Source organism: Leopardus geoffroyi, chromosome X (assembly GCF_018350155.1).
Source record: "Leopardus geoffroyi isolate Oge1 chromosome X, O.geoffroyi_Oge1_pat1.0, whole genome shotgun sequence".
Taxonomy (NCBI): domain Eukaryota; kingdom Metazoa; phylum Chordata; class Mammalia; order Carnivora; family Felidae; genus Leopardus; species Leopardus geoffroyi.
In genome coordinates, this window is record NC_059343.1 from 81,882,029 (window position 1) to 81,904,364 (window position 22,336).

Here is a 22,336-nt window from a genome sequence, read left to right on the forward strand (position 1 = left end):
TTCCCTGGAAGGAGCCATCAACTCTGTAATGCCAAGAATCATGACCTTGTGAGGTGCAGGTGTGAGCAGGCTGGCTGAAAGAGCACCAAATGTTGACCTAGGCTCTCAGGACTGTGACAGCTGGGGGAGGGACATTATTATTCAACATCCATATCCCATGGCCTGCTTTAGAACTAGGACTCAGCTTCTCAGTAGAAGTAAGGGCAGTGTTGATAAGAGGAAGTATAAGAGAATAGGCTTTAGCATTCCCCTGCTATGACTGGTTGTTTTGAGGGGAAGAATTCATATGAACCTGAGTAGTAATTACTCCCTCCAGCTTTATTCCCATGACCTGGATCTGGAAGGTGTGTGTTTAAGAATATACAAGAGACAAAATCCTGAAACTAGAAAGGAAATGGGTCCATCTACCACTCTCCCCAATGCTATCCCCCCAGTCCCAATACCAACCTACAAGTAAATATGAACACATACTCAATTTTCATTTCAGGCTTTTTAGGACTTGACCTTTTTCTCTCTAGAGTAAATTGAGTAGTTCCCCTTGATCAGGAGTGTTTGTAAGAAAGAATCCTTGATATGAACCCAGCCATATCCCAGAAAATATGCCTCAAATCACTAACATATTAAAATAATTCCACAAATGACCTAACAATTTAGAGGCTTGTGTCATGATTAAGAGTATAAGCTCTGGGGGCACCCGGGTAGCTCAGTCAGTTGAGGGCCTGACTTGATTTTGGCTCAGGTCATGATCTTACAGTTTTCTGAGTTCAAGCCCTGTGCTATCAGTGCAGAGCCTGCTTGGGATTCTCTCTCTCTCCTCCTCTCTCTGCTCCTCCCCACAGCTCACATGCACTCTCTTTTTCTCTCTCAAAATGGGTGATGAGAATTGAGGAGGGCACTTGTTGGGAGGAGCACTGGGTGTTGTATCTAAGTGATGAGTCATGGGAATCTACTTCCAAAACCAAGAGCACAGTCTATACACTGTGTGTTAGCTAACATGACAATAAATTATATTTAGGGAAAAAAAAAGAGTATAAGCTCTGGAGCCTGAATGCTTAAGACTGAAACCTGGCTCTTATACTAGCTGTGACTTTTGCAAGTAACTTCACTTTTGTATGCTTTGGAATCTTCATCTATAAAATGGAGGGAAATAGTACTTACCTCATAAGGGTTGTTTTGAGGATTGAATGCAATAAAGCACCATGCCAGACATATAGTAAATGCTTATAAAGTATTAGCTATTATTTAATTCACCTACAGTGCCCACAATTCTATGCCCATAGTCTTTAAAGAATTTGCAGAGCAAATAGACAACTATTAGTTTATTTAATACATTTCCTTAACATGTTCATTTGCCCATACTTAGCCTACCGAATTTCCAATAATATGAAAAAGCTGTTGCTACAATAGACTCTTTTTCCCCTAAACTTCATGGTTTTGCCTTCCTCTTCCACGACCCTTTTGCTGGTCCCATCTCTGCCTCTTCTCCCACCCAGGAAGACTTGCCCCTACACAAATACCCTGTGTTACTTTAAGATTTCAAAGGGTAAAAATAGAGTAGTCAATTAAAGAGGCATTTGCAGATGGGGGGGGGCTGCCTGGGTGGCTCAGTCAGTTAAGCGTCCAACTCTTGATTTTGCCTCAGGTCATCTCATGGTTTGTGGGATCAAGCCCCACATCAGGCTCTGCACTGACAGTGTGCAACCTGCTTGAGATTCTCTTTCTCTCTGTCCCTTCCACATGTGCATGTTCTATACCTCAAAATAAATAAATAAACTTAAAAAAGAGGTGTTTGCAGATGTAAGCATTTCCCTTGCCCCAACACCATATTCTGAAACTCCTCCTTTTCCTGTGTATCTAGAAGATTGCTATGAAACAGAAAGGCCAGCACCTATAGGAGGTTCTGAGAGTTCATTTGCATAATGTATTATTACAATCTCTTCTCTTTGGGTAAGGACAGCAGGTTTTTCAGGTTGGAAGCTGATTCACACCCCTCACCCTGAACTCCCAGCATTCCAGAGATATTAGGTTACTGAGGCTGGGGAGGATACCTGGGAAAAAATATGTCTGGTCTAGTATAAAGGCACATTTTTCTGCCCCATGTATCTCTACTCTAGCTCTAATTGGCCTGCCTGGCTCAGTGTGTGTCGCTGTGTTCCCATAGCATCTGTACCTTAAGAAACTGATTCACATGACTTTTATGAGCCAAATTATAGTTCTATACCACTTCTGATTTTAATGTAAGGGTATATTAACCACTGGGAAGAAATTTTTACTTGAATTCCAAAGAGACAGTGGGTTTGTCTGGAGGCCTAATAGATTCTTTCAAAATCACCTTAAACAACAAAGTCAGAAATAGGTTGTTGTCATAAAAAGCTCACACTGCTAAGTCCCTTCATCAGAGATAAAATGAGAAATTGGATTGAAAAAGAAAATATTCACTTCTCCAAAGCAAGTCAATTTACTCTCCCCCAAATTAATTATCCAATCCTTTTAGCCCCAAACAATGGTTGAAGATGGGAAAACCACACTAGACATGCCAGGAAATAGGACAATTCTGGCTAATAGCCCTGTTACTTAAAAGACGGAGCTCCTCCACCATCATGTCCTGACATTGGGTAAAAGGAAGGGAAATGGCTAAAGATAAATTCTTAACATGATCCCAAGAGTAAAACTGGATGGGGATGAGAAGCTTTAGGTCAGATTGTTTGCGGTTTCTCACAGCACTGTGGTAGCAATAATTGGGATGTGCTACTAGGAATTCTCACTTTCCTGGTCTGTGAGGGGTAAGCATTAGTTAGGTAAATGCTGGGATACCATGTCCCAATAGGCAGTGGTCATACTAACCTCAATTCCTTGGTTACTTTAGAGGCATCTGGCTGGCATTCCCATTAACATGCCCAACTGATAGGAGATGTAAACACCGAGACACCCAAGAAAGGTGGATGCATTAATCCACCAGGGGTGTGGGAATGAGCAGAGGGTTGATAAACATTTACTTATTAGAAAATAAAATCCTGTGGGCAAAAACCAGTACCAATGATGATTTAATGTGATCTGGTTTCCCTCCTCTGCCTTTACTCTACCTTGGAGTATTAGCCACCATCCAAACCCCAAACAACATGAAGGTAACGTCCCCTTCTCTCTCTCCTAAAAATAAAATAACAACAAAATACTCAGAACAGTAGGAGACACAAAGCAATCTTTGTTTCTCCCATATGTTAGAAACATTTTCAATTACAGTTCACCTTTTCTGAGATCCACATCAACTAGTAAAACACCAAGCGCACAGAAAGGCCAGTTTGGAGGGAATTCCTGAAAATGAGGCTCCAAGTGAGAGATTTTACTCAACCACTCCATTCCATAAGCTGGAGGGAGGCCTATGCAGATCCATGAAAAAGAGTCATTCTGGCTTATGCCCTGAAGGATCCTACTAGGCACTCCCTCCTCAGAGTGTGCCTATGAAGAGCCGCTAGAAAAGAGAAGTTTTTGATGAATGATCACTAGTAAAATCCTGATGGAGAAATAACTTGTTTGAGGAGCGGCTCTTTTAATAGTGGGGGTTTTCTTTTTAAACCAGAGTTTCTCCTTGGATTTTTAAAAAGCCAGCCAGGCTTACAGTTACAGGTTCCACATTAATCAGCCAGTTTCCTGGGAGGTACTGATAGCTAGCAAGTTGTCACAACCTCTTATCAGTCAGGATATATTCTAGTGGGATTCTGGGCTTTCAACCATAGGAAAGCTCAGTAATGCCTCAAGCAAATGAACAGAGCTACAATATCACACACAGAAAGCCTAAAGTGCTTGGAGATAAATTATCCCCAAGGGCAGCCAGACAACTGACCTGGGTGGGAGGGGTGTTTACCATATCCTCGGCCCTTCTAGGTATATAACAGCTACCCTGGTTTCCAAACATAGCAGTCAATCTTAAGGAAATAAAACCTATCTGGGAGCTGCTCTTTCTTCTTATAGGTTTACCAGAAAATTTAAGAAAATGTCCCGGTGGGTACTCAGCTATGAACCTCATCCTCTCCTTCAATTTCACAGTTGCTCTTGGCAAAACCCAACCTATCCCCAAATACCCAGAAGATAGAATCAGACAATGCTTTGCCTTGCTTCAGCATCACAGGATGGTTCTGAGTTCTCAACCCTGCCCCGGGGGTGCTGGTGGCAGCAGACACAATGGAGGTAGTCTACTACATTGTGGGTAAAGAGTGATCGCAATGGGTGCAAGTACTGGAAGAAAAGGAGCATGAAGCCAATGGAAATCAGATAAGCAATGATGAGCTGCAAAGCAATCAAGGAATGACAGTAATTCAGCAACACTTTCACTCCAAAGAACTTGAAAACCAAAACCATGATCACATTTTCTACCAATCTCACAATATAGTGCAGGCCCATATGTCCCCAGTTCTGACCTTTGTCAACAAGGTCCCTATCTGCCAATTTCAACTGCAAAGCTGACCAGCAAGAGAAGTTGATGCCAGCATAGAGGACGGTAATAGAAATCAGCACCACCAGGGTGCCGACCCGGCTGAAATTTTTCTCAATGTTATTGGGCATCTGGGCACCACTCCTCCAGAACTTCACCCAAGGCTCAAAGAGGATGATCAGGAAGTCAAGCAATAAGAAGGGCACAGCTTTCAATTTCAATGTGGCTGAGAAGAGCACCAGAATCACGAGGCGGGAAGTGATCTCCAATGTCCTCCAGATGGTGATGCAGAGGACTTCTAATGGCCCAAGGCGAATCTTGTATTCATCATACTTGATCTGGATAGCCAACATATTGCAGAGGGTAGCCCCATAGGTGACAGATATCAGGGAAAAGACCATTAGCACAGCTGTAAAAAACAAACAAACAAACAAAAAAAAAAACAGAAAAAATTGACAATCAGACTATGTTGGTGAAGCATAGACTCTGACCCAGAGGTCCAGAGAGGTCATAGGTGAGACTTGAGGGCCCAGTTAAGAGCAAACTCACGTATGAACACAGCTATGTTAGCACAGAAAACAGCATGCACAGGGGTGCCTGGGTGGCTCAGTCAGTTAAGTGTCTGACTCTTGGTTTTGGCTCAGGTCATCTCACAGTTCGTGAGATAGAGCCCTGCATTAGGCTTCATGCTGACAGTTTAGAGCCTGCTTGGGAGTCTCTCTCTCCTCTCCCTCTGGTCCTTCCTCTGCTCAGGTGTGCAAGCTCTCTCTCTCAAATATTAAACAAAATTTTTTTAAAAAGAAAACAGCATGCACAGAAAAAAAATGGGAATAAACTGAAATCTATTTTTTTTGTGATAGGTATTATACCACTTTTAGAACATTTTTTTTTTCAACCTTTATTTATTTTTGGGACAGAGAGAGACAGAGCATGAACGGGGGAGGGGCAGAGAGAGAGAGAGACACAGAATCGGAAACAGGCTCCAGGCTCTGAGCCATCAGCCCAGAGCCTGACGCGGGGCTCGAACTCACGGACCGCGAGATCGTGACCTGGCTGAAGTCGGAGGCTTAACGGACTGCGCCACCCAGGCGCCCCTATTATACCACTTTTAAAAACCTTTCTTCTATTTTCTAAATTTCCCACAATTAACATACACTGTAATACTTTAATAATCATCTAAACATACAAAATGAACTTTGTAAAGTTTATTTACTTCAGAGAGACAAAGAGAGCCTGAGTGGGGAAGGGGCAGAGAAAGAGGGAGAGAGAATCCCAAGCAGGCTCTGTGCTGTCAGCACAGAGCCCAACATGGGGCTCAAACTCACAAAACTGTGAGATCATAACCTGAGTGGAAATCAAGAGTCAGAGGTTTGACTGTGACACCCCACAAAATGAACTTTTTAAAAACAGTGGATCCCAAAACTAGCATTGAGAGGTCACTAACAAAAGAAGAGCATATATAAAGGGGATAGGGCAGCATCCACTTGATGAAACAGGCTTTTGAGCAAACAATGAAGGCAGAAGGAGTTCTCAAAAAATCCAGTCCTAGGAAATTCATGGGAGTGCCTTTGATTATAGATGTCCCTTCTTTGGCATACATCCTCTTTAAGGAACTAATTTTGTATGCGCTTGTAGAATGTGTCAGAATGTATACTGTAAATTCCATGAAGGCAGAAAAGCTCATGTCTATTTTGTTCACTGCCTGTATCCCCAGAGTCTAACATACTGCCTGGAACATAGTAGGTGCTCACTGTTTGTGGAATTAATGAGGAATTCTGAGTTTAGAAAGGCAGCATAACATATCTACAATTAGAAGCCTTTGGTTCAGCTCTGTGAAAGCTGTGTGAAAGTCACTGAATATCTATGTGCCTTAATTCCCCAATTTACTGAGTTACTCTAGAATTGTTTGCATTAATCATCAGCAATATCAATTTATCACCCAGGTGCTTTGGTATATTTTAGGAATCTCCAAAATTCTACCAGAGTGGTTTAAAAATTAAAAAAAAAATCATAGCCCATAACATCCATACGACTATATAGAGTTGGCCCTCAAGGGTCAGGGTGCTCCATAACTTGCTACATGAAGTCTCAACTATAAGTCACACAATGGCCCTTTCTTTTTACTCCTTTCTATCAAAGAATACCAATCACTAAGAAAAATCTAGTGCTCTCAAGGAGAGTGAGAGTCCTGAGGGGTAACTCATCCAAAAAAAAAAAAAAAAGCTGGAACTTTCTGTTCCCATAAAAATACTGGATCCAGGGAACTGGAGGCATGGAGATGTCAACTTAATCTGCAAGAAAAGTGAAGACTTCCCCATGGAAACCCAAAAAGCAGCACAGCTTTGTTTCCAAGATCCTTTTCAGCTCTAAGTAGAGTGTTGGAATCTCAAAGACTGGAATGAGAGACTCTCTTGAAGTGTCTACCCTTAGCCTTATTTTTATTATTTTTCCATGTTTATTGAGATATAATTGACATATAATATTGTATTAGTTTAAGGTGTACAACATAATGATTTGATATATTCAGCATTATAAACCACTCATAGGCCCAGCCTTAAGAATTGAAGCTCCTTGTGGACTTGGGAACATCAGAGTGTATATACATGTAGCTAAGTGTGGTGATGCTTTCCCTTAAATTAAAACTCATTTATTGATAGTAATGTAATACAAGGAAGAAAGCCTGATGCTTCCCATAAATGTAAAAACACCTTCCATCTGTCTCCCTACAAATAGACTCATGCCATAAGATATCATAATGCTGTTAGTGAATTTGCTCATCTACACTGATCCAGATGGCCTCCAACAGAAAAAGAGATTAGAAAAGGGATAGCAAGGAGAAGACAGAAGAGTGGATGAAAATGAGGAAAACGAAACCAAAAAACTGGTTGCAAAACCTTAAGAGATGGTACTGTCAGAAAGTTTTTAATAGGAGAAATCACCAAAGAATCTAAAACAAGGCCTTGGAGAAAGTTTCCCTTATATTCTTTGTATAGTGATATACGACTAGAAACATGGGTTCTGCAGGCAGACATCCTGGAGTCCAGTCCAATCTTTTCCAACTATTACTTATGAAACCATGGGGAATTTGCTTAACCTCTCAGGGACTCTCTTTCCCCATTTGTTAAAATGGGGATGACAATAATTATATCACAGGGCTGTTGTAAAAATTAAAATAATCACTTATAAAGGGTTTAGAGCAATGTTCAGAACACAGTAAATGCTATCTGCTAGCTCCTATCATTATCATCATTCCCTGTTTCCAAAATGTGTAATACATGCATTTCCCCTACTTAGGCACTACCCTGACACTTAGGAAGTCAGGTGATTTAAAAATTAATGGAATACCTAGAAATAAGCCTTACAAAAATGTGCAAAACCTACAGGAAGAAAATTATACAACTTCACTAAAGTACATTTCATTACATATTTTTTAATGTACTTCAGTAAACTTGTATAGTTTTCTTGCTATAGGCCTTGCACACTTATGGTATAGATTGTGGTGATATTTCACGGATGTATACTTATCTCCAGATTCATCAAAGTGGATAAGTTTAAATAGGTAGAGACTTTTGTCAATAATACCTCAATACAGTGACTTAAAAATATTTAACAAAATGGGGAGATATATCATCTTCTAATATGAAACCAATTGATCCTGTAAAGATGTAAATTCCCTCCAAAATAACCTAAATAATTAAACGCAATCCCAATATACAGTCTCAATGAAATGTTGTTTTTTTCTTTTGTTGGTGTTATTGTTTTGTGTTTTGGTGGGAGAAGTGACAAATTGATTGTGGAAATTCATCTATTTGGAAGATTAGGCTAAATTGACCTAACAGGAGCTGTTAAAGGCCTTTGTAAGAAGTACACACAATCTAAAAGCAACAAGGAACCTAAATGCATAAAAATTTAATACTTCAGAAAGCCAGAATATATAATTATATTGTGTATCTTATATGGTGTGTTGCACATGTATGTCACACCTTTTACATGTATAACATGTACATGTACTTTTAAATCATTTTTTTAATGTTGGGGCCCCTGGGTGGCTCAGTCGATTAAGCGTCTGACATCGGTTCAGGTCATGATCTCACAGTTCGTGGGTTCGAGTCCCACATCGGGCTCTGTGCTGACAGCTTAGAGCCTGGAGCCTGCTTCGAATTCTGTGTCTCCCTCTCTTTCTGTTCCTCCCCCACTCATGCTCTGTCTCTCTCTCTCCTTCAAAAATAAATAAAAAAACATTAAAGAAAAAAATTTTAATACAAAAATTAATTTAATATTTATTTTTGAGAGAGAGAGAAAGAATGGGAGTGAGGGAGGAGCAGAGAGAGAAAGAGGGAGACACAGAATCTGAAGCAGGCTCCAGGCTCTGAGCTGTCAGCACAGACCCCGATGTGGGGCTCGAACCCACAAACTGTGAGATCATGACCTGAGCCAAAGTCCAACACTTAATGGACTGAGCCACTCAGATACCCCAATGCACTTTTAAAATGTATATATGTACACACATATAAAACATTACACAAATGTATACATACACATTTATCTACAGCAGAGAAAGGATTAATACCAGAATAAGAAAATAACTCCTACAAATTAATAAGAAAAAGACAACCCACTAAAAAGTGCCAGTAAGAACATAAACAACTTAAAGAACACAAGAACCAACCATGAAAAGATGTTCAGCTTCCCTCACAATTTAAAGCAAGTGATTTAACTAGTCAGTTTTTTAATTTTATAATTATACAACTAAATAATATTAAGTTTGACATATAAAGAAAAAGCACATTCATACACTACATGTGGGAATATAAATTCATACGACCTTTTGGGAGGGCTCTCTGATAAAATTCCAAACATGCATATCCTTTCACCCAGTACTTCTATTGCTAAGAATTTAGCCTATGATGTCTCATTCCAGTACACAGATACTTAGAAAGATCTTCACTGGAGCAGTTTAGAATTAGAAAAAACTTTTTTGAATGGAAAAATTAGAAACAAACTTTAATCCTACCAATAGATTAGGGAACAAGAAAGAATGGTCCAATTCATATAAGGAAAATGTACATTATATATACATATATAACCAATAAAGAAAAATAGATTGGCATACTTTTGAAAAAGTCATGTTGCTGAACAAAATGATTAATACAGTCCTTTTTGACAAAAGTACATAGATGTATATATTGTAATTATGTTTATATAGTAAAAAAATAAGTCTGGAAGGATGTATACTGAATAGTTAATAGAGATTACCTTTGGGGAGCAAAATTACATCTCTTATTTCATATATATATTCTGTGTGGTTTTGAATTTTTACTATAATCATGCCTGATTTTTATAATTAAAAAATAAGGACTAAAAACAATAACACATGGTCATAGTAAAAATTTTAAACCATATACATTTCAAACCATATAGAAGGATATAAAGTAAAAGGTAAAAGTCAACGGACTTCTCATTTTCACTGCCCAGAGGTAAATGGTTTCTTGCATATCTTTCCAGAAATTTTCTATGCATATAGGACTACTTGTAGGTCAGTTGGTTTGTGCATGTATTACTTTTGTAATGTATACATATTTTAATTAGATGATTTGATGACCTTCAAAATTCTCAGGAGGAAAAACATCATCATATCCTTTTCTCTTCACACTACTGTCAATTCTAGGTATGTAAAAAGCATCAAGACCAACAGAACATCATGAACAATTTGTAGTGGAGAAAAGGGAACAAATTCCCTCTTTACATTTATTTGCGGCATGGGGCTTTGCCACACAGGATCAGTATCTAATAATGAGGAAATGGTTCAAAGCTGTACCCACAGCTGTACAAGCTCCAACCCAAGCAGATGAAGCTAATCTTGGGCTGTTAAAACTCATTAATAGTACTTTATCTTGACTTTGAAAACACTGACTCACATTTCCTCCTCTCCTAGAGGTCTTACTCATCTCAGGAGCCCTCTTTTACAAGTGGAAAATTAAGACTGTGACCTCTTGGGTAACTTACTCCCCAAATCACACAGAAGGTCAGAACTGGGAGCAAGCCTCATTCTCATCAGGATTCATTCCACACCCCTTTTCCTTCTCCCCACTGGAGTGATGACATCAGTGGTTCCCAAATGCAGCTGCTCAGAATCAACTGGGGTATTTAAAAAAGATACAGATTCCTGGCCTCCCCACAGAGAGTGAATCAGGTCTGAGTAGGAGATATATATTTTTTTTTTAAAGGGGCTTTCATTCAGCAATATGTTTTCTCATGATCAGTAATATTTGGGAAACTCTTATTAAAAGATGACCATCCCTAAAGCAAATCAAACAAAAAAAAACACCTTAGTATAATTTAAACACCCTGGGCTAGGGAAAATGTCCTACTGAGTTCTGGTATTATCAGCTTCTTCTGGGCCCAGAGAGAGTTTATTGTTAGTCTAAATGGATTACCCCAGTTTAAGAAATGTGGGAGGCCTAAATGTCTGGCTCCTGAAGTTCTCTAACAGTGCTGTCCACCAGAACTTTGTGCAATGGTGGAAATGTTGTGTAATACCTGTGCTGTCCAATACAGTAACCACTAATCACAGGCAGCTAGTGAACATTTAAAATGTGGCTAGTATGACTGAGGAAGTAATTTTTTTTTATTTTTCATTTTAATTTAAATAACTACATGAGGCCAGTATATTAGATAGTTCAGGTCTGAAGTTCCTTTTTTTATTAAAATTTTTTTACCGTTTATTTATTTTTGAGAAGAAAGAGACAGCATGAGCAGGGGAGGAGAGAGAAAGAGGGAGACACAGAATCTGAAACAGGATCCAGGCTCTGAGCTGAGCCAGAGCCCTACATGGGGCTCGAACTCACAGACCGTGAGATCATGTCAGGTCTAAAGTTCTAAGACCCCTGATTTAAATGGAGCCCTCCCCTCTCCTGACCCTACTCACCTCTACCCAGGGGGACCTCTGCAGAGATCAGAGTCACATAGAGCTGATAGGTCAGCTGGGGCACTGAGCCCAGGAAGGCTTGGATCTGTGACATACGTTTGTAGGCATTGCGGTGCATAGCCAGGGTCCGGATGGAGTGGCCCACCTCCCATTCTATCAGCACCTCCTCGCCATTTATTAGCATCTTCTTTCGGGTGAGGCTGACATAGGGCTCCTCCTGCCCCTCTTTCTTCCACAGTGTGAGGTACTTAATTATGGCCTCCAAACATCTGTGGAAGTAAAGCATCACAGGCACTTAACTAAAGCTGTCCTGGGAAGGAAGGCTGTAGTGGGGGTGAGAGGAGAATAATACATAAACTTGGGGAGTTTGTGCTACTTTTTACCATTCCTTTTTTCCCATTCTACTCATTTGTCATGAATCAAAGAGTTGGTCATGCCTTCTACAAGTTACTTGAGTCTAAATCTTTTTTTTTTTTTTTTTTTTTTTTGTCCAGTTGGTCATCTACTGACTTAAGAACACCATTTCAGAGTGGGGTTTTTTTTTTTTTTGAAGATTTAAGGAATTGCTTTGTCTCAAGAACAGGTATATGGTAGGGGAACCTGGGTGGCTCAGTTGGTTAAGCATCCGACTTCAGCTCAGGTTCTGATCTCACGGTTTGTGGGTTTGAGCCCCACAGCGGGCTCTGTGCTGACAGCCCAGAGCCTGAAGTATGCTTCAGATTCTGTGTCTCCCTCTCTCTCTGCCCCTTCCCCGACTCATGCTCTGTCTCTATCAAAAATAAACATTAAAAATTTTTAAATAAAAAAATAGGACTATGGTAGAAAAGTGCCTTGAACACAAAGATATTATGTAAATAATGTGGTGAGAGAAAATGATAAAGTTTTTTTTTTTTTTAAGACTCTGTGGGTGATTTTTTTTTCCTTCCAAACTTTTAAATTCTAGTCAGTTAACATACAGTGCAATATTCGTTTCAGGAGTACAATTAAGTAATTCATCAATTACATACAAAAAATATGGAACGCTTCATGAATTTGCAGGTCATCCTTGTGCAGAGACCATGCTAATCTTCGTTGTATCATTCCAATTTTACTATATGTGCTGCCAAAGCGAGCACAATGATGAAGGTTCTTAAAGGCCCTGGTTTTCATAACACCTCAAGTTCCTGAGGTAAAGTTTTCTTTATGCAAAACATTTACCTCCATACTTGGGGCTTTTGAGTTCTGCTTTTTTCAAGACAAAGCTGACAACTGTAACTGTCTTGCCAAAACGTCTTACATCTAGAAAACACATCAGCTATACAGTGATGCCACTCAATAACAAAGGTACTTAAAAGACTTGATAACTCAGAACTGAATGTGCTCCATACCTAGGGAACATCAAAAGCTCTAAAAGTTGCTTCAGGGGGGCCTCTTGACCTATCTGGTGCCAAAAACCTTTTAAACTTCTTTATTTACAAGAGGAAAACATCCTTATGAGAGCCTACCAACCTTAGTGATAAGTGTGATAGTGATAAGACAATATTTCCTGCTGTATCCCTCCCATCTCCCCCATGTAAATCAGAAATCTGTAAGCAATTCTGATGTGGTGAATAGAAGAAAAGCAACTACAACATTTTGTTTCAGAACACCTTAGTTATCACTTCCTCCACTCACCCTGACAGGAATGGAAACTGTGGACCATTATGATAAGAACAGCTATGGTGAAAATTAAGCCATCTTTCCTGATTGAGGGCATGGGTTGTATTTATCTTACCCACCACACTTACCACATGGTGAGTATTTGATCAATATTTTCTGAGCAAATGAAAGAGTAAGAAGGAAGAAAAGAATGCAGGGTGAGAAATGATGGGAGGAGAGGATGATCATAATGGCAATGTAATTTAATGGAAAAAATAGGCTAAAGATGAGCTCAGAGATTTATATGCTTTCTAGGCCTTTGGCTCCCAATAGGAAGGTTTGGAATATGTGCTGGCTGCCATTCTCCACAGGATCCTTTGAGACTGGGGCATATGTGTTATTCTGAAGCATGATGTTTCAAACTCTAAAATCTGGGAGAGGAAAAGATGGAAGGAAGAGAGAACAGAGTAGAAAAAAGCTAAATGCGTTTCCAACAAAAGATTTTAGATTTTTAACCAAGGCTCATCAGTGCTATTCCTGAATAAAATATTGGGGGAGGTAGTGACACAAAGCATTCTGTTTATGCTTCTAAAGGCTATTTACTAGTTTAAGTAAGGGTGTTCGCCTTGCTTCTAAGCTTCAGTAAATTAGAGTACATTTTCATTTTCAGAAGTAGCTTTGCTTTTCAGATAAGGGAGCCAGGCCCTCTAAATACCTCCCTCCATGTGCCTAATAGCACTAATCAAGTTCCTCTCTACGAAAAAGTAATTTGCCTTGAAAATAAGCATATCAAGGATACAATTTACGAGCTTTTAATATTTCTTCCCTGCTGTCAGGTTAGCTGAGATTATAAATGCTTTCCAATCATTTCTAGTGAAAGCTAAATAACAAAAATGAAATACAGTACACAACACTCCAAATGGAGCATCCACATCAAAGATGGCTTGGGAGCCCACAAAGCAAAGGAGGGAAGTCTAAACTATGGACTGGGGCAAGACTTGCTGAAATTTGTATCTTGACAGTGCTTGATCTGTTAATTCAAAATACTGCATTTGAAAAGGGAGAGAAGAATGGTTTCCTTGCTCCTTTAGTGACATCTATAAATTTCTTTGCCAAGTTCAAGATGAGGTCTGTTGCAGCTTACCTTCAAAGATTTAGAATTGGAAAGGACCTTTGGATTCCTTAGTCCGAAGGATGCATATAGGCCAGCTGAGTCACATCTCACCAACAGCTATGGTTTGGCCCATACTGTGTTTTTATGTAATGAGTCAAATTACCAAAATTTAAAATGATGTTTCATATAATATCCTGTCTTGGAATCTCCTCCTAAAAAGTTGGGGAATCTGGCAACATTGTGTCTAAATTCTAACAGTGTAACAATGGGTTGGAAATGTAGTGCAGCTGCCTCCTTTAGGCAAATCATGCAGACTCCATCTTGCCACTGCTATCCACCGCTCTATACTATTTCTCTAACACTGAGATTTTGTTTTCCTTTATCATCACACATTGAAGCTACTGGTTTTCCCATACTTGGCCTGCTTCACTCATTTATGAGACCTGCCTGGCCCTTGTAAGCATTTGTCTTTGAGACCCATGATCTAGCCCAACCCATTTATTGTACAGACGAAGAAACTGGGGCCTAAGGCATTTTCAGAAATTTCACCAAAGCCATGCAACTAGTCAATGACACAGGACTAGACTCCAAGCCACTGGAATTCCAGACTACTATTTCTGTTGATATCCAATATTTTCTCTAATGGAGCCTGATCAATCCCTCCTTGAACATAAATTGATTTAATTTTTTTTTTAAGTAGGGTAGTTCCATCCTTAAACAGTTTTCACACTGTGTTTAGTTCTGTAATGATGAAATATCTTCCCACTGCAATTACATCAACACTCTGACACATTCTTCAGCTGATTGCAGGTTTCTGCCTCTCTTGCAATCAAGACAAACCTGGTCCATTCCTTCCTCCTGACTTCATAAGTTTTGCAATGTCTCCCTACCTTGAAAATCTCATAGCATCCAGATGAGACTGCTGACACAGATGCCTGTCTCCCTAAGATGAGGCACATTCTCATCCCTTCAAGGCAATCTTAATGGAAAGACTTGATACTATTATATTGCGCTACAGTATCCAGATGGAGAGATGGACTATCTTTCTTTGCCCCCTCTAACCATGTACCTTTCTTGCAGAAAGATACAAAGTGATAAACAGGAGACTGATGAACCAATACAGAAAATGAACTACAGGGTGCCTGGGTGGCTCAGTTGGTTAAGTTTCCGACTTCCTTTGGCTCAGGCTCAGGTCATGATCTTGTGGTTGATGAGTTCAAGCCCCACATCAGGCTCTGTGCTGACAGCTCAGAGCCTGGAGCCTGCTTTGGATTCTGTGTCTCCCTCTCTCTCTCTGCCCCTCCCCACTCATGCTCTCTTTCAAAAATAAACATTTAAAAAATGAACTACAATGGGTTGGGGTACTAGACAACCACAGATAGCTTAAAATATTTCCTGGATGCCAAATAACTCTGGAAAATTTGGAAATGGCAGCAGCACCAGCCCAAGCAGCTCAGGGTAAAGAAATTGAATGTGAGATCCAATTTATAGAGTGTTTTAAAAGGCAGAGTCAAACTAACACACTCTGTAGTTACAGCCCGTGTGCACAGGTTGACCTCATCAGCTGGTCCTCCCAATACCAATTTTCACAATTCAAATCCAAATAGCAAACACTGTCTAATGAAGTCTTATCAGTGGTACCGTACCTGGTTTTACAACATAGGTACATGGCACATGTTCATTGCGGTGGCATTTAAGGTTTCAGATAAAGTTTTTTTTAGATGGTAGGCAGGGAAGCTAAGAGTGGAACGGAATGGGAGAAATGATTAGATCAGAGACACAGTTTCAGTCTTGTGAATATTAGCTTCATCTTTCTCTGCATAAATCGGATGGGGGAGAAATTCAAAAGTTGCTCACCGGGGTGCCTAGATAATTCAGTCGGTTAAGTGTCCCACTTTGGCTCAAGTCATGATCTCCCAGTTCGTGAGTTTGAGCCCTGCATCCGGCTCTGTGCTGACAGCTCAGAGCCTGGAGCCTGCTTCAGATTCTGTGTCTCCCTCTCTTTCTGCCCCTCCCCCACTCGTGCACGCTCTCTCTCTCAAAAATAAACAATTAAAAAAATTTTTTTAACGTAAAAAGTTGCTCACCTGACAATAGGTCCCAAGAGGATTAGATGCATAAACAATGATAGCGGCTTGTCTTTCGCCAGATCTCTGTGGACAAAAATGAGGGTCAACTGGACCATAATGGATGAAAACATAAAGAAGGATAAGGTGTATGTCATCCAGTAGGTTTCACTATTCTTACGATAGATTCTAACCATGTACAAGGCAGATGCAGCCTCCCCACAGTACAAAAAGGTAGAGAAGAGGATGCCAAATGGAAAGGTAAATCGGGGGTTGGCCCCACGGATGACATCTTCCTCCAGAGATGAAATTGGATGCATGTTAGGCTCCTCAGGAATTTCAAAAACTCGGTCCATTGTCGAGGTTCTGAGTGTTGCAGTCTGGTCTTCAGAGCAACCCCCACCCCACCCAAGGGAACCCTGTAACCACTGCAGTTCAAGTATCGGTGAAGAGAGCTGTCAAGTACAATTCCAGAACGGAGATCTGTTAGAGCAGGAGACCCCTCTTCCTAGTCTCAAGTTACACTTGGAGTCTGGGATGGTGAGTCCAGAAGTACCACTTTGAACTTGACTCTTCATTGGCCCAGGATTCCAAGCGTCCACATACGTGCTGTGAAACCTGGGCAAGGCAAAAGCAAGCATTTTAGCGCCCAGTCCGAAGTCCAATTCCAGGCACGTGAAAGGCCATGGGGACTGCTGTTTCCTGTGCCGCTTCTTGGCGCAGCCCCCCCCAGGGAGGGGGGTAGCCACTCTGTCCCGGCACCAACACTCGGCAGCTACTCCTGACGAGTCCTGACCAGTATGCCCTCTCAAACCGGCCGAGAACTGAACCAGGGCGGAAGAGCGGGTGCAGCCTGAGCGTCCCTTCGGGGGTTCATTTCAGTGCCCAGGTATCCTAGCCATCGCTAGGCTCTGGCTACTAGCTTGCCTGCTCGCCGGCGCTCTCTCCAGGACGTGCGAAGAGTCGAGGGTACTCGGGGGACTCCACGGATTCCCCAAGCCCCGCCCCCAAGGCAGCTAGCAGGCCGGGGCCCCGAGCGCAATCTCCAACCTCCCAGGAGAGAAGCAGGGCGCGTGCGGTAGGATCAACACAAGGCTAAACGTACTTCTTTTCTACAGAGAAACTTTGCTAGCTAGAAGCACGACGTGCGGGACGCCAGCCCCGGAGGGCAAAGGCAGATGTCACCAAACTCTTGGGTGCCGCCTGCCGCTGGGGTCCTCCCTGGTCTGCAGTTCTAGCTGCGGGAGGTCGGCGGCTTCAGGAACTCAGGCAATTATGGCGGGGACAGGCGAAGTGGGAGGGACAGCTGGGGCCGAGCAAAAAACCAGCCTGCGAGTTCCAGGGCAGGCAGCCCAAGGATGCGCCGGGCGGAGAGGCGTGGCAAAAAAGGGGTTGGGCCAGTCTTCGGAATCGCTTTCCACCACGAACCCCGGATCCCAGAGGGAGCCACAGCTTTCCTCTTCCCCAAAAGCAGCAGACGCTCACTTCTACCCCACCCTCCCGAACTAGCTCGCTTGCACTCTTGCTCAACCCACGCTGTTAGGCAGGTGCGTCTCTGTCTGACTCAGGGTTGAACTTCCCTAGGTCCTATTGCCCTCCAGATAATATCATGGTGGGGTGGGGAGGAGGAGACCTGAGAGGCAATTGGGCCATAGTTTCCTTTCTGGGCAAGACTGTGTGCAGCAAAGTTAAGATAGAAACGGCTAGTGGGGTGTCAGGACTCAAGGTCAGCCTACAGACACCTGAAAACGCATATGCCTTGATTTCCCCATTTGCAAGATGAGGCCAGGATAGGAACTTTAAAATGAACTTTCAGGTCTTTGGCTGGAAGGTTCTGAAGACGTGCCAAATTCTAAATAGACTGGAGACGAGCCAAAGGAACTGCTAGTAAAAACTGAGAGGGATGTCTTACAGAGCTCAGAATATTGCCAGGATTCTTAAGATCACCCCTCCCCCACCTCACTGAGCTTTTGTTTTCATGCCTTCATTTGCATAATTCTAAATCCCAGAGAAAAAGAGCAAACATCTGCCTCCTGGTAATAATATAAATGTAGCCTCCTGTGCCAATCTTCTTTTGCTGCAGGAAGTCATTAAAAAGAATCTATGTGAGGAGTGGCCAACTAGCAGCCACCAAAATGATGGCCTCGAGAAAGATTTATTCTTGGCGTGGTGTTGAATTTGAAGATTTCTGCAATTGCTGTTCCCTTTCCCCAGGGCTGATTCGGGGACAAATCAATGTCTAAATGTTGTTGCCTTTGAAGCAGGCACACTATCTTGGTCTGCACCCGTGCTAGCAGCTGGGTTAACAGGCCGATCCTTCCTCCTTTCCTTTTCACAAGGCAGGCCAACATGCAGAACACTTCACATAGGGTGTTAATTGGCTTGACCTTTCCAACTGGGTTCTCCACCAACAGTACAGGGGGAAGAGCTTCTGGGGGGCTTCTTAGGAACCTGTTCCTCAGATGGATCTCAAGTAGGGTGACAATCTCATCTCAATTTGCTGAGATGGGATAAATTGGTTAAGCTAGCACGGGAGACCAAAGTTTTTCTTTTAGCCTTTCTTCCTTCCCTGTGCCCTCACCACTCCCCAAATACGCAAATCTAAAAGGCCTTCCTACTTTGTTCCTAAACAACTCCTTTTGTATGCTATTAAAGGCTTTCTGTTATCACCATGCTGCTTACCTCTCCAAATTCATTGTCCACATTACCCTACCACACATTCTTTGCTCCAGTCCAGCAAATTTTCTCATTTAATTATACTTGCCTTGCTCACTCCCACCTCTGTGTCTTGAGGTCATTTACAGGCTCCTTCACTCTTTTCTCCATTTATCCAAACCCTAAACTTCTTTGAAGGGTCAGCTCAACGACTACCTCCTCCAGGAAACCTTTCTCCTCCCCAACCTTCACTTTTCTCTTTTTGTGCTCCTGGCACAAGCTTTCTTGCACTAGGCCTTCAACTGTTTCTGTGTTTGCCCTGCCTACCCAACAGAAGTTTAGACTGAGGGGGGGATGCTCAATTAATGTTTATTATGGTTCTTGTTGATGACAATAATACTTTAAAAATGGTGATGATGAGGGGGGCCTGGGTGGCTCAGTCAGTTAAGTGTCTGACTTCTGTTCAGGTCATGATCTCCTGGTTTGTGTGCTCGAGCCCTGCATTGTGCTCTGTGCTGACAGCTCAGAACCTGAAGCCTGCTTCAGATTCTGTGTCTCCCTCTCTCTCTGCCCCTCCCCTGCTCATTCTCTCTCTCTCTCTCTCTCTCTCTCTCAAAAATAAACAATTTTTTAAAAAATCGTTTAAAAAATTTTTTAGAGAATTAAAAAAAATGGTGATGATGATGAATCTTCCTCTCCCACACTTCCTCCAGGAAACCATGCAAGACTCAGGCACACTCCTTTCTAAAAGCTGTAGCCACTGTAGCTGGGGCATAAAGTCCTTTGGGACACCTACTGCCTCAGCCATTCAGCTCACAAGAGGATGCCAGCCCACATGATATGTCCCTTCTTCGAGTTCCTACAGCACTTTTTTTTTGTCAACACCATGGTTTACTACCAAATTACAAATTATTTCAAGTATATTAATTTTTATTCCACAACTACATTTTGCCATAAGCTCCTTAAAGGCAGAGCCTCTACTGTTACACTTTTTTTTGGATTCCCCCATGGGTGATATAGACCTGTAAGTTTCCTGCCATCTGATCCTCCTCACTCACCAGCTACTCTATTTTCAGCTCTAGGACTCTCTTTAGGTCACTAAATCCTCTGGTCTCATTTCTTTGTTCCTTTTGCCTTGCTGGGAGAAACTGAGAATTTGCCCTGTTTCTGTCCAACTCTCTTTCCTTATAGGCAATCTCTCCAGTCCTTTATTCTTCTTAGGAGTAGAGACACTGGAAATGTTGACAGTCATGAGACTACTGAGGCCCTGGGAACACCATCAAAATTAAGACCACTCATCTCCCAAAAACTGGTCATCTGAGGTGATATCCCTAGGCAGCCCCCTGAATACTTGCTAGTGTTCATGGTCAATTTCCTCTTCTTGCAGAACCAAAGTTCTGCAGGCAAGGGAGACCCAAGATTTTACTTTCCCTTGAAACACTTCCAACCCCAACTCAGCAGGAAGAGTCTAAAAGCTCTTGGCATCTTTATTAGCATTCAGAACCCCTCTGAACCATTCAAGGCTCTGGGATAGGTTTAAGCTTTCAAAGGCACTGAGGGCAGGGCTGACTTGTAAGAGGTAGCTGGCATGCAGGAAAGAAGAGGAAAGGACAGGTGCCCGGGTGGCTCAGTCAGTTAAGCGTCTGACTTCAGCTCAGGTCATAATTTCCTGGTTCGTGAGTTTGGGCCCCGCGTCAGGCTCTGTGCTGACAGTTCAAAGCCTGGAGCCTGCTTCAGATTCTGTGTCTCCCTCTCTCTCTGCCCCTTCCCCGTTCACACTCTGTCTCTCTCACTCTCTCTCAAAAGTAAATAAACATTGCAAAAAATTTAAAGAGGAGAGGAAGGAGTGAAATGTACAAGTGGCTGATAGTTGTCATAGAATACTAGCTGGTGGGAGGTGATGTGCAAGGCCCAGAGAATCTGGTAGCTAGGATGGAACAATGGTTTCCTTCTATAGAAAGCTCAGTTTGAACTGTTAGAATCATAATAATTTTTTAATGTTTATTTTTTTCTGAGAGAGAGAGAGTGCGAGCAGGGGAGGAGCAGAGAGAGGGAGACACAGAATCTGAAGCAGGCTCCAGGCTCTGAGCTGTCAGCATAGAGCCAGACACGGGGCTCAAACACACGGACTGTGAGATCATGACCTGAGCTGAAGTTGGACGCTTAACTGACTGAGGCACCCAGGCGCCCAGAACTGTTAGAATATTTAAAAGATATCTAATGCAAAATCAGTTACATAGCCTCTGGACCTTCTCTTTTCACTGTAAGCTCCTTAAGGACAGAGAATTTTTCCTATCCTTTTCAGAGCCACTCCTTCATCAGTATCATCCATAGGTGAGATCTGGGCCTGGAGTTAAAACACAAGGGAGTTCCCTGAAGCCCTTCTCCCTAGCATTTTTGTTTTTTTAAATCTGGTTAAAGGGCATCTGGGTGGGGGTGCCTGGGTTGCTCAGTTGGTTAGTCGGCCAACTTCGGCTCAGGTCATGATCTCACGGTTCATGGGTTTGAGCCCCACATCAGGCTCTGTGCTGACAGCTTGGAGCCTGGAGCCTGGAGCCTGCTTCAGAATCTGTGATTCCCCCCCCCCCCCTCTCTGTACCCTTCCCAGCTCATGCTCTGGCTCTGTCTCTCAAAAAATAAATAAACATTAAAAAAATTTAAAAAAAAAAAAGGGGCATCTGGGTGGCTAAGTTAAGCATGACTCTTGATTTCATCTCAGGTCATGATCTCACAGTTTGTGGGTTCGAGCCCTGCATCGAAGGGAGATTCTCTCTCTCCCTTCTGTCTCTGCCCATACCCCACTTGCTCTTTCACAAAATAAATAAATAAACTTTAAAATTTTTAATAAAAATCTGGTTAAAATTACCATCTAAATTAGCATTGTCAGGAAAGAACTGCTACTGCAAAATGTAGCATGGAATTTGGGGACAATGGGTGTTGCCAGGCAGATGGCAAGCTCTACATACATTGCCTAGTAGACGGGAAGGACAGTACAGAGGAGTGTGATAGATAGTATTTATTTTTTAAGTCTTGTTTTTTTTTTTTTAAATAATGGCTATACTGAGATCTAATTCACATACCATACAATTCACCCATTTAAAGGGTAATATTCAATGGATTTAGTACGAAGTTGTGCAGCCATTACCATTACCTAATTCCAGAACATTTTCATTACCCCCAAAAGAAACCCCATACCCATTAAGCCCTTGCTACCTATTCCGCTCCCCCACCCAGCCCTAGACAACCAGTAATCTACTTTCCATCTCTATGGATTTATCTATTCTGGACATTTCAAATAAATTGAATCATACAATATATGGCCTTTTGTGTGTCTGGCTTCTTTCACTTAGCATAATGTTATCAAAATTTATCCACATTGTAGAATATATTAGCATTTCATTTCTTTTTATGGTGAATAATATTCCATTGTATGAATATATCACATTTTGTTTATCCATTTATAAGTTTACGGACATCAGAGTTTGTATTAGGGTTTTCCAGAGAAACAGAACAGGAGGGTAGGGCAG

The 22,336-nt window shown here is 41.8% G+C and overlaps 1 protein-coding gene and 1 non-coding gene across 2 annotated transcripts; both read right to left on the reverse strand.

Annotated features, from left to right (window-relative positions):
- Positions 1 to 1,214: 1,214 nt before the first annotated feature.
- XKRX (XK related X-linked) lies at positions 1,215 to 17,654 on the reverse strand. The gene is made up of 3 exons (XM_045471564.1): positions 16,176 to 17,654; positions 11,358 to 11,626; positions 1,215 to 4,838 (listed from the first exon to the last, which is right to left on the reverse strand). The coding sequence occupies exons 1-3, from the start codon at positions 16,508 to 16,510 to the stop codon at positions 4,093 to 4,095; spliced, it is 1,350 nt and encodes a 449-aa protein (XP_045327520.1). The 5' UTR covers positions 16,511 to 17,654; the 3' UTR covers positions 1,215 to 4,092.
- Positions 12,366 to 12,472, reverse strand: LOC123595481. The gene has a single exon (XR_006711184.1). It is a non-coding gene; the product is annotated as a U6 spliceosomal RNA (small nuclear RNA).
- Positions 17,655 to 22,336: the final 4,682 nt, after the last annotated feature.